This window comes from Ischnura elegans, chromosome 4 (genome assembly GCF_921293095.1).
Source record: "Ischnura elegans chromosome 4, ioIscEleg1.1, whole genome shotgun sequence".
Taxonomy (NCBI): domain Eukaryota; kingdom Metazoa; phylum Arthropoda; class Insecta; order Odonata; family Coenagrionidae; genus Ischnura; species Ischnura elegans.
Window position 1 is genome coordinate 17,332,311 of NC_060249.1, and position 14,762 is coordinate 17,347,072.

General features: G+C 37.2%; 1 protein-coding gene and 1 long non-coding RNA gene across 9 annotated transcripts in view; one reads left to right on the plus strand and one right to left on the minus strand.

Moving 5' to 3' along the window:
* LOC124157094 lies at positions 1-11,113 on the plus strand. Of its 8 annotated transcripts, none has more exons than XM_046531576.1 (10): positions 1-122; positions 346-484; positions 593-737; positions 2,175-2,398; positions 2,485-2,670; positions 4,579-4,845; positions 9,481-9,747; positions 10,241-10,485; positions 10,566-10,755; positions 10,863-11,113. In XM_046531576.1, the coding sequence occupies exons 4-10, from the start codon at positions 2,176-2,178 to the stop codon at positions 11,042-11,044; spliced, it is 1,560 nt and encodes a 519-aa protein (XP_046387532.1). In that variant the 5' UTR covers positions 1-122; positions 346-484; positions 593-737; position 2,175; the 3' UTR covers positions 11,045-11,113. The 8 variants fall into 8 exon arrangements, with proteins under 8 accessions (XP_046387532.1, XP_046387534.1, XP_046387533.1 ...); XM_046531578.1 differs by having other exon boundaries at positions 593-643; XM_046531577.1 differs by having other exon boundaries at positions 353-484.
* LOC124157096 overlaps positions 9,215-14,762 on the minus strand; it is a 22,631-nt gene continuing 17,083 nt past the window's right edge. Inside the window, exons 2-3 of the long non-coding RNA XR_006864536.1 lie at positions 13,357-13,765; positions 9,215-9,483 (exon numbers count right to left, since the gene is read on the minus strand). This is a non-coding gene — a long non-coding RNA (uncharacterized LOC124157096). The remainder of the gene's footprint in view (positions 9,484-13,356; positions 13,766-14,762) is intronic.

Here is a 14,762-nt window from a genome sequence, read left to right on the forward strand (position 1 = left end):
CATGGCACAGCCTGCGCATGCGCTGAATGTGTTTTTGACTTTGTTTTGAGTGCTCTCGGACATAATTCATTTACGTAGTGTTTACGATAAGCAGCGCTTCAGATTTTCTGGGAATAATACAGGTATTATTATATTATATAAATTTAACAATATTTGCCTGAAATTTTAATTAATTGAAGATAAGCTAAACCCCGCTGGGAATGAACGGTGGGATATTTGTTAATAATGGCAATGGAGTCTCATTATGATTGGAGCTTCTTAACGGGTTTCCGTAAGCATTTGCTATCATCAATGAAAACCTAACTTCACCCTCTACTTGCATGGAAACTGCGTAAATTCTATAAGCAAGCAGAAGTGTTTGTAGACGGACTAAAGCGAACCTTACAGCCATCTCATCATTCTCTTGTACTAGGACAGTATGGTTCTACGGGCAACATTTTGCTACTGGTTTTGATCCTCTTCCTCGCTTTTAATATCACAGAAGGTCAGTTTATTCTTACTAATAACCACTGTACACTGCATTTACAGTATGAATACGCCATTGACGTAATGCTTACATAACTTTATCAATGAAAGTATGTAATATTTCCAGAAGCCTGCTGGTGAAATTCAATAACTATTGGGCATACTAACCCAATAACAAGTAAGTTGTATACAGCCGCGTTAGTTAGTTACACAGATTTAAAACTCAAATTGTCACTGTCCATATAAGAGTTGTGGATCTATGGTACATTAAGGTATGTATAAATTAAAGATATTACAAATACCTGATAATTCTTTTGTTTTTAAATTTTTAATATCTCTTTTTCCCCTCTCTTAGCAAAAAGTGAGTAATATGCACATATTATGAGAATATTTAATTCCACCGCAATGGTATAAAATGTGCATATAAACGGTGTAATGTCCTCATTAACTGCGATATGTGCGCATAATAATTTTGATCGTTCCTTTCTTTGTGTTTCAACACAACCTTCAGTCTTGTTCTAATTTTTCCTTTCATCTTATTTCTTTCATGTAAGGTAAATTAAGAGACTATTTAACTTATCATCAGATTCTATATTGGAATTGCTGAGTTCAGGTGCAATGTGCCTCACAAGAACGGATGTGAAAAAACATTATTAACTCTTAGCATATGCTATATGGCTCAGTGGTACACTCTTTAAGTTTAAAGTGCCATTATTAATGTAGTTGAACACTTACATTTTTTTGTGCTATGCATATAGACCCCTTTACATGTCGTCATATATATGTTGGATTGGCTACTTAGCCCCAGACCAATCCAGCAAGGTGCGATAAAATGTGCCCTTTAGTCTTTAAAATATAATTGTATGTGATATATTTTAGCATGTGTATTCTATAAGATCAGTGTTTTTTATTTTTCTAACTTATTTATCTAACATTGCTTTTACTTTGCTCTATTGTGCCATTTTAGTGTGTTATATTTGCTGTATAATCCGCCACTGATCCATCGGCATAAAATAAAGACCCTGCCCGAGACCCTCCCTTTCATTTATGATCATACTCACCACAGGAATCCATTTCAAAGTGGATATATTGTCATTGGTTTTTGTAATGATATACATTTTTTGTTGCATACCAAAAAATTTAAACATACTTTGAAACGAATTCTTTGTTTTTTTATGTGTGTAAGCATTTTTTTAAACGAAACCTTAATTTAAAAAATAATGGACTGGAGTACTTATAGTCTTCGTACCTTGTGTTCACATACTTTATTGCTATTCATGCTAAAAATCTGTTTAAAATTCTAAAATGCTGTAAAAATGTTAGTAATCTTTTAGAAGAGTAAATTATTGAAAATCAGATGCCATATTTGGCCGGAAAAAAAAAACACTGGTAACGCAATAAGTTGACCATGGATTCGAGCTAAGATAGGGTCAGAGAGCCAGGGTAAGGGATTGGTGCTGATGGGATGGGATGGTGGTCGAGTTGTGTATCAAATTTGAGGGAAGGAAATACCAGTGTAACTCGACCCCAAAAAAAAGAGCTCCATACAGAGGTTTCAAATACATATTCTTATGCTACTCTTACGTTACCACAGAAAACCTTTTCACATTGTTGCACCGGCAGGAAAAGGTTAAATATGAAATTGTAGTGGTAGATTTATGAATTGTTTTTAAGAATTATTTTTTTTGTTACCATCGTCTCTGTTTCAGCATGCCCTGGGTTGTTGCTAAATTTCACTCAAGTAGGGATGGTGATGGACTTTCCCTTACAACCTTCCCTTCCTCGTGGATTACAGAAGTGGGTGGTAAAAAATACGTACTATATCCCCCTGTGAATGTCAGTGGATCAGAATTGAAGAGACTGGTCTACAAGGGTGCTGAGCCCAATGGAGACTGGGACTTGCTGCATCTGAAATATGTCTCACAATGTTTTGGTAAGCATTTCAGTCATTGGTAATTGGTAGTTTCAGCCGTCATATGTTGCAGCAACCTTGAAAAAACAGTAAATAATATTCCTCAGATTCTGTAACTGATGCCTTGGACTTTGAGTGTAAAGCTGCTGATTTAAGTGACGCTGATTTAGCAGCAATGGGTGGAATTGGAAAAAGAAAAAGGAAAGCTAAGGATATCAGATACCCAAGTGAACCACTTTCTTCTGAAGATGAGGATGTCAAAGAAATACTTACTGATCCACTTTCAACGCCCGGTATGTATGTTGGCTTTACCATGCCTTGTTTTTGTGACTTCTTATGTTCCAGTATATTACAGTGGTCTGAAATAGGTTTTTTTTATTTGGGATTAAATTTGGGCTGTGGAGGTAAGTTTCATACTCATAACAGGGCCTCAAATCCAATATTTCCTCAAAATTATATAATAGTAACTGCTGCCTCCTAAGCCATAAAATTTAAAACTTTGCAACAATTCAGGCAGAGTTTGGATTCATACACCAATGAAGATGAAGTAGCTGTAGCTACGCCCATTTCGGTAATAGCCAATGATTAGAATTACTTCTAGCATTATATTAATAAAATTTAAAGTTTATGTAAAGAATGGTTTTGCAAGATATTAATCAATAAACCTCAAGAGCAGGCAACCCGCATGCCACCCATTATGTCCGACTGCCCATGGCATCACTGCAGTGTTATCTATTAGAAGTCGTGTTTGTGGCGAATGAAATATTTTTTCATATGTTGTGCTTTTATAAATGTTTCAATGACCTTATATTAGGAAATGAAGTGTAAGATAATCCCATTATGTTTTATTCCTATAAGGAAGTCTAAAAAAATCATTAATATTGAAATTTTTTGATGAGCAAATATGAGCCCAAAATTCCATGTTCTGTATAACGCTTCAAGGCATGAAATTATCATTGTACTGAGTCATGTATGCAATTTAGTGTGTGATAGAATATGCTGGAACTGCAATGGTGATTGATTGATATGCTCACATTTGGTGAGTATATGAAATCAAACGCTAGTCAGAGCCTCGCTCTAGTCGCATTTATTCTATTATATTTTTTTGGAAAAACCAATAGGTATTTTGCTACACCAAATGGATCCATTTATTTATTTCCAATTTCCCCGTAAATAGCACATTGTGGCCTTTACAACGGGTTTTCAACATTAACAAATAACGACACAAACATCCATGCCCTGGGTAGGGATCATCTACCCAGGCGGGATTCGAACCCACGACCTACAGATTGGCAGGAGAGGACTTTACCCCATCGCCACCGAGGGCGGCTAAAATCTGGAGAAAAAATTTGGAGAAAATATCTAATCTAGAGCTATTGGGACAAAAACATATGTACCCTGATGGCAAAGACTTCATTGTATCCACTTCGCACATTGATAGCATCTAATGCCAAACAGTATATACCATATCGCACTGTCGCGCTTCGTCGCCAGATACTATACACCGACGATAGGTAAATTCATTAGATATTATTGCGTGATTAATGTGATCTTACTGGTGGGTAAAGGGGTGAACAGAGAGGGTTAAGCCTTGAAGATGATTTCCTTTTAAAACGGGTGAGAATAAAAATTTAAAGGAATACCTGAATTGAGATGAGACCATCACCTTTTTCTGGTGGCAACTCTTCCTTGGTACAAGACCATCATCATTCCGAATGGGGTGAATTTGATTCTTAAAAAAAGTCCTTTTTTGGCCTACCCTAATCATGTAATCTCAAGTTCCTTCATAGTACTATACGCTACAAGGCATGCTTTATCACACAGAAGTGCAGTTAGGCATTAAGGTTAGTATATTCAGGGTTTTAGGTGCAACTAATACTGGGGTGTCTCGGGGTATGGCATACCTGTAAGGGTAATTGGGAGGTCCGGGGGCCGCTCTCTAGAAAAATTTTATGATAAATAGTGAGTTTTGCGGCTTTCTGAGTGATATTTTATAAATCCTTATATTGTTCCATAAGTAATATTAATACAATTAAGTAAAATGGATTTCACTTAAAATTTTCTCTGAGCTCTGGGGGGGGGGGGGAGGGGGTTATCCCCAAAACCCTCCCCTAGCCACTGGTATCATGGAGCATTTGGTATTTCATTTGGTATTAATTTATCACAGGCATCATGTTCCTCATGTTTCATGATTTTTTCAGCATCCGAATCAGAAAGATTAGCAGAACCTGTTGAAGACCAAAGTAGAGTTGCAAATGTTTCTTATGAGCTGGTGGGAGGTAAAGAGACCGGTTCGGTTGTAAAGCTGCTCCCATGCTCTGTAAAAGCAGTGAAATTGATACAGAACGGTGCCTTCAAACCAAGACAATTGATTCCTGTCCATAGGGTGAATGAGCCCCAGGCAGGCTCTATCGAGCTGCAAACAAGTACTCCCATTTCCAAAAATGGTGATGATGTTAATTTGAATGGTAGGTAAGCTGCTGTGATCAAATGCATAGACAATTATATTTTTAAATATTTTATGCACTCATTTTTCTGCTATTTTTCAACCTCTCTCCCTTCTCAGCAAAAAATAAGCATTTTCAGTTGATGAATTGTATATAGTTAAAAGGAAAACCAAATATTTTACATTTTTTGAACTGTTTATTTAATTATAATGCAATACCTCATAATTTCTCGAAACTTTTATTTTATATTTTCCTCATTTCTACAGTTGAATTTTCTATAGTTTCCATTAGTTTCTATTGTTTAATCATTTCATTCCATGCATCAGACTATTCAGAAACATTAGTGTAATAGATGGAATATCTTGAATATCTTTTCAACTGAAATTAAAGAATTACTGTCAGATTGTTCATTATGTTTTGGTGACATTGAACACTATGATAAGTTTGAATAACTCAAACTAGGTGGAACAGGGCTAGGTGTTTTGTAAAATTATCCATGTAACTCTACCTTAATTGGTAGAATACCTTTCAGTGAACCTGGTATTATGGTTGTCCCCCCAATTCCTCCCCTCCCCTTTACTCATTCACCTCCTTAACTACTCAAAACAGGTACTACTGAAAGACTTATGCATTGCCAATCACTTGAATTTAAGTGACATTTTTTTCTCATGGGTACTTCATGGAAGCACAAAAGTGCAAATTGAAGACCTTCCTAACAGTATACATAATATTATATAAAGTATACATAAAAAACTTTTTATCGTCCAAATGCTTCTATTCCATTGATTATTTAACTTCGTAATTTATTTTGTATTTACATGTATTTTTCTGACCTGCCTATGCCTTAACTATCTTGGGTTATTACATGTATTCTTGGCTAGCCATCAACAATGCATGTATAATAGTTGTTGTCTGGCAAATAAAATGCATTATTGTTATTCCACTGCTATGTTGTAAGTGAATAAAATAGTGGCACCTGCATTAGAAAACATGGTGTGCCCTTACACTCATAGTCTGACAGTATGCAATATTTCAATCACAACACTGTGTACATAATTTTACTTGTGCAACATTAATAAGGCCCTAGATAAGACAAAAACGTATGTATTTAAGGGAGAGTGGCCCATGATGAGACAAAAATCACTTTATCATTTTTCATATTTTTTCCAGTTGATATAATTCATTACTATCTTGTCAGCTGACAACTTCACTATTTTCTACACTTTCTTCTCTGCTAACAATGATGTTATGTTAATTTGAATGGCTCTAAAGTTATTTTGCAAAAATCTTTGCATCCGTCTCGTTGTGGCCTGACGTCAGGCCACAATGAGACATGGTAATTAACATTCGAGTAATACATTTTAACAGCTATTTATTGTAAATTTTACTTATATAGGAAGTTCATGTTACAAATAAACCTCTTTTATATTTAAAATACTAGAGATAAGGTTGTAATACTTAACACTTTCGCACCGGGCTCCTTCACGGAAAGTTGGTTTTGCCTCTACGAAGGCTTTGAGCATTTCTTTTTCGCCCTGTGCAGAGTTGTTTCTCAGCAAGGAATTGTCCTGGTAGTCGCTTTCTCCACTTAATGACCTAGCCTAGCGGCCCCTGGGCAAATGTAATCCTCCACCCTTTTCCCAAAGGCAGCCCATCACGGCATACTTTTGCAGTCAGTTTATTGTTACTAGTGCGATTTTATTTTTTTTAATTGTTACTGTTGTAGCAAATGTCAGTTCATAAATGTACACCTTTCATTTTGCAATGCCTCTAGAACTGTTAAACGAAGTTCTATGGTTATTTTTAGGGTTTTCAGCAAAATGGCATTATATCATAGACCGACAAGTAGGCATGTACTTTCAAGGGAGTGAAATCTCTCAATGTACTTCTAGTTATTTGCGAGTTTGATATTAACATATTTTAGATCTATGATGCCCAAATCCACACTCTTCTCATTTGCGTCTGCTCTCCATGAGCATTCTAAAAACATGAGAATGAAACCTTTCGAATTTTCAAGAATATTTTCCAGAAAAATTCTCATAAAACTACTTGAATCTTACAAATTTGCCATTTGAAATGGCTATATTATATTTATAAAGTAATTTCACTTAGATAAATATAAATTCATATTATGCACGAAATAAGAAAGAGAAGAGAATCATATTTTATTACATAACGCGGGCTTTTTTTCATAGGAGTTCCAAAGGATATTTCACCAAATTTCACCGCAAATATACACTTAGAATGTGGCTAACAGAGTAACGTATATCTTTAGATGTAAATCACAACAAAATCGCTCCTATAAATTTGTGAGTAAGGTTTAAAAAAACAATTAAACATCTAACTGTAGCGTCTCCAAAATTTGTTCTAGGTGATGATGAACTCCGTTAATATGAACGCTAGAGATCTGTTTAAAATTTGTAACCAATCAGCAGAACATCCAGAATGTAATTCCTGGCATTGATTTTCAATAAATGCAACATGTACATTTTTAGTTATTCTAACTAATATACAAATAAGTGACCATGAGCACCTTCCTTGAGTGGGACATTAAGTGCCGGAATGGGCCGAGATAATCCCCACACGGACAATAAGAAAGGGTCGAACCTCTCACTCCTAGGGACCCTAATGGCGCTTGGGACCCACTTGGCATGCTTGACCACAAAGCCGTGAAAACACGGCCTTTGTCCTTTAGCGTCGAAAAATTCAAGCTGTGAAAACATGGCCTGCGTAGGGAAAAGGTTAAGTTTAAAATTATCAATTTAAAGTTAACAGCAAACTTATAAAAGGAATGCCAAAACCTTCACCCAAACCTTAAGATCGTGTGTATGGCCTTCAGCAAGCTTCCCTCCATCGAACTGTGTGCGCTGTTTGTAAAAAGCAGCATTTGAACGGAAGTTATGGTGCGGAAACCTCCCTCTATCATTCTTTCTTATTTAAACGGCTGATTTTGACGACTTCAATGAAAATTGGGCCTGCATTCAATGTGTGAAGAAGCTAATCAAGTTGTGCAAATTTTCAGGTAGGAAAAGATTAGCTACTCACAACTTCAATAGATCTTATCAACACCAAGAATTTTTTCAAGTTTAGCAATGTTGGAAATAAAGAAATAAAACTTTGTAAAGTTCATTTTTATTTAATTATGGGCACGACCCGAGTTTCGTAACTTGGTTACATTGTCAGGTGACCGATCTTACATGCATCTTATTTTTATACACACATATGACGGTGAGGACATCTATCAGAAAGCACGGAATGGGGGGGAAGGGGCAGCCTTGATTTGGGACAAGGATTTTTCCTGCGAGAGTAACATAGACTACTGTGATTTGGATGCACCCCGCTAATCCTCTTTTTCTTCCCCAACACCGCTACCTTCCTTAACTCTTGTCTCCTCACCCAGTTTAACCCCACCCTCCCCTTGCTGGTCAGATACCTATCCTCACAGGAAAAACCCTCGTCCCAGATCAAGGCTGCCCCCCCCCCCCCCCCATTCTATTGGTTAACCCCCACCCCTGCCCTCTCTACCAGTCCTTTCCCTTTCCAATAGATGTCGTCACTGTCATATGTGTGTATAAATATAAGATGCATGTATGATCAGTCACCTGACAATGCAACCAAGTTACGAAACCCGGGTAGTGCCCATAATTAAATAATAGTGAACCTTACTAAGTTTTATTTCTTTACTTCCAAAATGGAGAGGTTTCAAAAATTAAAGCCTGAAGTTATCAGTTATATTTAGCAATGTTTTTTGTTTTATTTTTTATATTTTATCTTTAACTTTTAAATTTTAAATAAAGTACAATTCCATGGGCCACATTGATACAACTGACATCTGTCTCATTGCGGCCCAATGTGCAACCTTTGATTGTGATCATACAACTTGTTTCAAGACTGATAGCTTTAATTTAAATGTACCTATTGAAATGTCACATTTGAAACACTATTAATGCTTTACTCTGAAAAACCAAAATATCCATCTTACCTGAATGCTAATTGATGGTGAAAAACAGCAGTATTTTAACTTGCGCACTATAAAAGCAATGAAAGTACATCAGTGTGCAATAGAGTGATGGCAGCCATATGCAAAGTGGAAGCATGGTTAATAATAAGTTGTATGCAATTCCCGAAATATAATAGCACCTATCACACGACTACAAAGCTAAATATGTATGCTCACTATCTGAAAGTGGCCTACTCTCCCCTACAGAGTAAGATTGTAGGAATCAAAGATCAAATTATTTGTGTAAATGGTTGGAAAATGAAAAATTAAAATTAAAAAAATGAAAACTAATGGGGGAAATTAACACCTAAAATGTCATCTTAAAAATCTATGTTGGATTTGGGCAAGAAAAACATATCAGTGATAATAAAAAAATGTCAGTGATACTTTTGCTAAATAAATATTATGCTCACATAATTAAAATTTAGTACATTCCAAAGGAGTACATATTTGGTCATGCAGTCTAGCAATGACCTGTTTAAAATTTCACTTTGTACAAGTAATGTCAAGGTGGATCAAAAGGTTACTATAGATAAATTGGGTCAGATATTATTATTGATCATTTCTGAGACCCACTAATGCTAAATGGAATGTGGTATCAAGTAGCATTTCTTGTTGATTTTATTCTTATCCATCTTATTTCTTTTTTTCCTCAGCACCTGAAACGGAAACAGTTACAGAAGCTTTTGAAGACCGAAGTAGAGTTACGAACATGTCTTATGAACTTGTGGGTGGAAAAGAGGCTGGATCAGTTGTGAAGCTGCTTCCATACTCTGGAAATGCAGTGAAATTGATGCAGAACAGTGCCTTCAAGCGAAGGCAATTGATTCCTGTCCATAGGGTGAATGAACCCCCTACAAGCCCTCGTGAGCTGCAAACTAATACATCCATTTCCAAAAACAGAGATGATGTTGACTTGAAGGGTACGTAAGCTGCTGTGAGTAAATGCATTAGCAGTGCTCTATGCACACAAGCCTGTGGTTTCTTGATCTCATTTGTTGACCCTCTCTTCTCCCTTATAAGCAAAAATATGCAATTGTCAAACCCCTCCACTCACTGACTTGCCTACTCAAAGAGTTTTCAATTAATTATATATTTGCTAAATATTAAAAAAAAAAAAAATTCAAATTATTTTTGTGTGTTTCTATAAAAATGTTACATTATTCCCATAAAAAAGAGTGCTCTCGAGTACTTTAGCAGTATTTATTAGTAAATTTCATTTATGTAGTGAAAAGTATTTATGAATAAATTGCTATTAGGACACCCTTTGAAAGTAAGAAAACTCAATTCATACTCTTTTATCCTCTTATGTTACCCTCACCAAATGGTGTTCTCCTAATACTTGAAGAATCCTTTGCTCATTTTTAGTGTATCTTCCTTCTGATAATTAATGTTTTTTTTTTCATTTCATTCTAGATTTGATAACAAAGCTTGATCAAAAAGTGACTAGTCAGATGGAGGCACTCATGAATAAAGTGATTTTCATAGAAAATAGCATTACAGTGCTGTCAGCAGCAGTGAAGAGTGCGAAACCAATTCCAGAACCAGGAGAAGACTTTAGTGAATGTGAAAACGTTGTTGACATTCCTGTAGATTCATTGGAGGACTTACATGCTTTGCATAACGGAATAGCTTCATCTTCTAAATTTCAGAGATACGTAGTATGTCATGTCCTTTAATTACTTCTACTGTGTCTACCTTGTGGGTTTGATAATTAACATTTTTATTTTTTTCATTCCAGTTCAAAACTCTTCATGACCATTCATCAGGGTTAATGCACAAGGGAGTTTTCTCTCTAAACCGAGCCGTTAACAGCATCCTTGTAAAAATGATGTCCAATAACGTTGCCCTACTGCTCTGTGTTAAGGGCAGGGCTCCAAATAAGGTCTCTTTTGAGGCACATTTCCCGCGGCTGATAAATTTGATTTTTGGTTAGTCATAAAATTGTGTATTTCTGAAGGAAACTATCTCAATTTGATGCTTGCTTTTATTCTCTAGAGTAAGTGAGTAGTGACCTTTTTTAATTCTTCCTTTTCAGATGTCATAAAAGCTAAAAATGTTAATCGCGAAAATATTGCCATGAAAGATGTAAAGAGGAGCATTGGAGATTGGTTTAGGATATCAAAACAAAGGCTGTTTAGGGGAAAAAGTGTGACTACATTCTTTGAAATTGCAGGAAGAGATGTGACTATGGCAGAGGATGGTGACAGTGATTCTTAATCTTTTTTTGTAAATAATTGTACGTGAAAGTATGCATTTTTATTAAGTAAAAATTTTCATTTATATTCACTACTTCCTCTTTGTTCTTTCAATTCTTATCTTCAGTGAAAACATATTCCAAGTGAAATAAGGTCTGATGCTTTATTAATTATGCAGTAAATTATCTGGGTAAACTTTTCTGAGGATTCCCACAGGGTTAAAACTCTGTTTCTGCCATTTTTCGAGCTCCAGCTTGGGGGCTCATCCTCAGGGCTGCTGAATGTCATTGTATTTATTTTATGGGAGTTTTTAACCCATTGGGAATCCCGAGAAAAGTTTACCCACTTACTCCAAGTCCAGTATACTCTTATCATTTTGTTATTACAAAGTTCACGGGACCAAAAAACTGGAAGTTTGTAATAACGGAGTTCATATGAATGTTTCTTTTAGGAATTGTCGAAAAAAAAAGTGCATAATAAATGCAATTACATTACTCCCAAATATATAAAAACAAGAAAATTCGTTTCAGTTTCTCAATAGAAGAATGCAGCATGACGCAATCGAGGGTTGATATCTTCCCGAATACAGTAAGTCCTCGATATACGAACTAGATGCGTTCCGAGACCTTGGTCGTAAGTTGATAAACCTGCAGTCCGGCCGCCGAGAGTTGTCCGATGACAGGAAGAAAGGGTCTAGTCCGGGGTAGGGTGCAAGGTTACCAGGGTAAGAGAGCAAAATGCCCACATCACTTGTAAACAAAAGGGTTCTGTGAAGAAAGGAGCTGGAAGGGACGACGAGCGTGAAGGATCCAAAGGAAGATTCCTTTGTTTTGGCGATTCGCAGAAAGGGATTGTTTTGGTGGTTCATGTGCATGTGACAGCGATGTATGACTAGGAGAGGGTGTGAGGTGCATTTTGGGGCCAGATATTGGCAGCAAACGGTGCTGGCGAAGGGTTCTCCGCTCCTTCTTTTGCACTGTCATCGGACAACTCTCGCCAGCTGGAGTTATGCGAGCCATCAAGGAGTACGGTTATCCTGCAGAACTCAACTCTGCATCATAATTGTACGCTAACTCACAAGAAGTAATGAGGGCTCAGGGGAGCTGTGCGAGGGTACAACGCACCGGGGCCGGGAACCAAGCCAGTGACTTATACACCCGATCACCCAGGGAGGGGGAGGAGAGGAAGGAAAAAGGAAAGAGGCGCCGCCGCGATAGGATCCCGACGACGCCTCTGGGGTAGCGAAAGGGTTGGAAGGGATGGGACGGGGAAAAACACCTTAACGCTATAGAAGCGAAAATGGCCCAACTAAATAGCGAAACCAGGCATCAGCCATTACTGTGCCAGCGATTTTAGAGAATTATTCTATGAGGAAGAATAATCCAACGATCAAATCGCTGGATGCGCTAACTCACAGTTGTGAAGAACTGATTTAGCTGGGCGTACGACGAAGCTGGAGCCGAAAACATCGTTCTCCGAGGTAAGGAAGAACAGACGGAACGCAGAACAGTTTCTAACTTCACACCGGATTCAATGATACTTTGTTCAGATTATGCCCAAAGTGCAAGTTTTTCTATGCCACACTGCTTCGCATTGGCCTAATCTAAAGGCGCCATTTTCGAAATTTGAAATTTTTGAATGCTCATATCTCTGAAAGTACGTAAATCGAATCTGCGGAGGAAGAGTACTAACTGTACGTCCAATTTATGAGGGGTTATTAGTGGGTAACTATTATTCCACGGGAATGAAGCTTATTATATGATGTTGTGTGTAGACTGGAGAAAGAACCATAATTGATGCTCTAGGGCACATTACAAGAGGAGAACTTAAACGTGGTGCATTTATTAAAACTTAGCATAGTGTATATCCACCTAAATGCCGTTGTTTATTTGTGGAACTTCATATTAAAGTTCATTTTGTAACTGCCGGGACAGGGACTAAGATTCGTAATTACGTAATAACGTTTCTTTTACCATAGATTGGATAGGCCATTTCGTCGGGACCAACTATTTGCTTCGTAATAACGAGAACTTCATAATAACGTTGCTCATGTTAACGAGAGTCTATTGTATTAATTAGTCAGTTTATACCAGGTTCCTATTTATAGAACATTAAGAGCCTTTAAGTTTCATATTGTCTCAGATTTTTCCTTTGGGCTTGATGAAATTCCTTAATTGTTTATGTGGCAGTGAAAAAAAACCACTCTCACCAAATTTTGTCTCCACTATTGAGTAATGCAATGTCTACTCAGGAATTGCCATTGACTCATAGCAGGGCCATACAGCAATTGGAATAGCCATGCAGCTGTTAACCCTTTTGCTGCTGTAAACATACCTGGTACTCCCCTTGGTAGGCTGCCGTGAATGTTCTTTTTCCTTCTCCCTGTAGTGTGCCGTGAAGACCTTAACTTTTCTGCTGCATGTGGCGAGAGGCTTTCCGGAGAGTGAGCCTCAGAGAATGTTAATCTGTGCCATATCCATGAGGCATTGTCCTGGGAGGGCCTCATACGTAGTCCCTTGCTGCACTGGGCCTGAACAGTGGCTGCACCATGATCCTCCACTTATCCTATAACCCCCTGCAGCTGAAGGCCCTTCAGTGTGGCACTGCCTTTGGTAAATGGCTCAAAGATGAGCCTAGGCATGACCCAACAAGGTGCAGAATGAAGTCGCCCCACAGCGTGTTCATATCTAGGAAAGGAGCTTCAGCTCTGCATTGAACATTTTAAATGTTGGGCAGAGCTAACCTAAAAAGATGGGATGTGTCATAAGTGGCATAGTCAACATTTTTGTGGGATCATAATATCAAGGGGTCAATGGCAATAATGTTTTGGGGAGGGGAGCACCCATGCTATGTTAGGTTTGTGGGAGTACTATAAAAAAAAACCCACTGCAGACATCTCCTACCTTTCCTGAATTGTCCCTTAGTTGGCGTTGGCCTAGGTTCTGATTGTCATCATTTATTTTCTTAATAGCCAAGGCCTCAAGGAGAAAGGAAGTCAAGCTAGGGGCTCCCATACCTTCCACAAAATGTTGGGGGACTCCTTCAAGTGTTATTCCCTCATACATACTTTACTTTGTTTTTCTTTAGATAATCACTAACTTGTAACAATTTCAGCGTAGAAAGAAGTAGAATAAGTACTTTTTATATGAATAACTCTGGAATTTAAGAAAAATATGTAATAAAATCGTACCCTTAATTCTAAATCATTATTCCAGAAGAGAATATTGATCATGCTTAACATCAAACTAGTATTTGGCACCAGGAAACCGTAGCTTAACACATTCACTGCGGCACCAATTTATTGTAGTTTGATGTGGAGTGAAGTTTATTTTTGCTTATATGGTTTACGACAATTGGCATCATGCAGCTCTGTGATCAACACCGAGGCGATGCCAATTGGTGTCAGCAGTAGTGAATGTGTTAAATCATAAAAACGCTATTTGTATGGTTACCTATTCAAGACAAGAAAAAACTTTTATATCATCGAGTACTTTGTAGATTATTGATGCATCACCAGAAATTTGATCATCTTATCAGTCTAAAAAGAGAGCATGGCACTATTAAAGCCTATATCCCAGAATAGTGAGCGAAATAAGAATGACTGAATTGTTTGCTGTGTATTAATATTGAAAAGTAAAAATAGGGCAGACAAATGTAACACTCAACTCTACTATCTCCTCAAATGAACTCTACTATCACAGCTGAAGATTCAGAAAACTGTTGTTGGACCAGTTGTTACT

Coding starts and splice junctions, on each gene's coding strand:
- LOC124157094 (XM_046531576.1), top strand. CDS start 2,176: ATGCCCTGGGTTGTTGCTAAATTTCACTCAAGTAGGGATGGTGATGGA. Junction 10,486..10,565: donor CTAAATTTCAGAGATACGTA/GTATGTCATGTC, acceptor TTTTCATTCCAG/TTCAAAACTCTTCATGACCA. Junction 10,756..10,862: donor GCTGATAAATTTGATTTTTG/GTTAGTCATAAA, acceptor CTTCCTTTTCAG/ATGTCATAAAAGCTAAAAAT.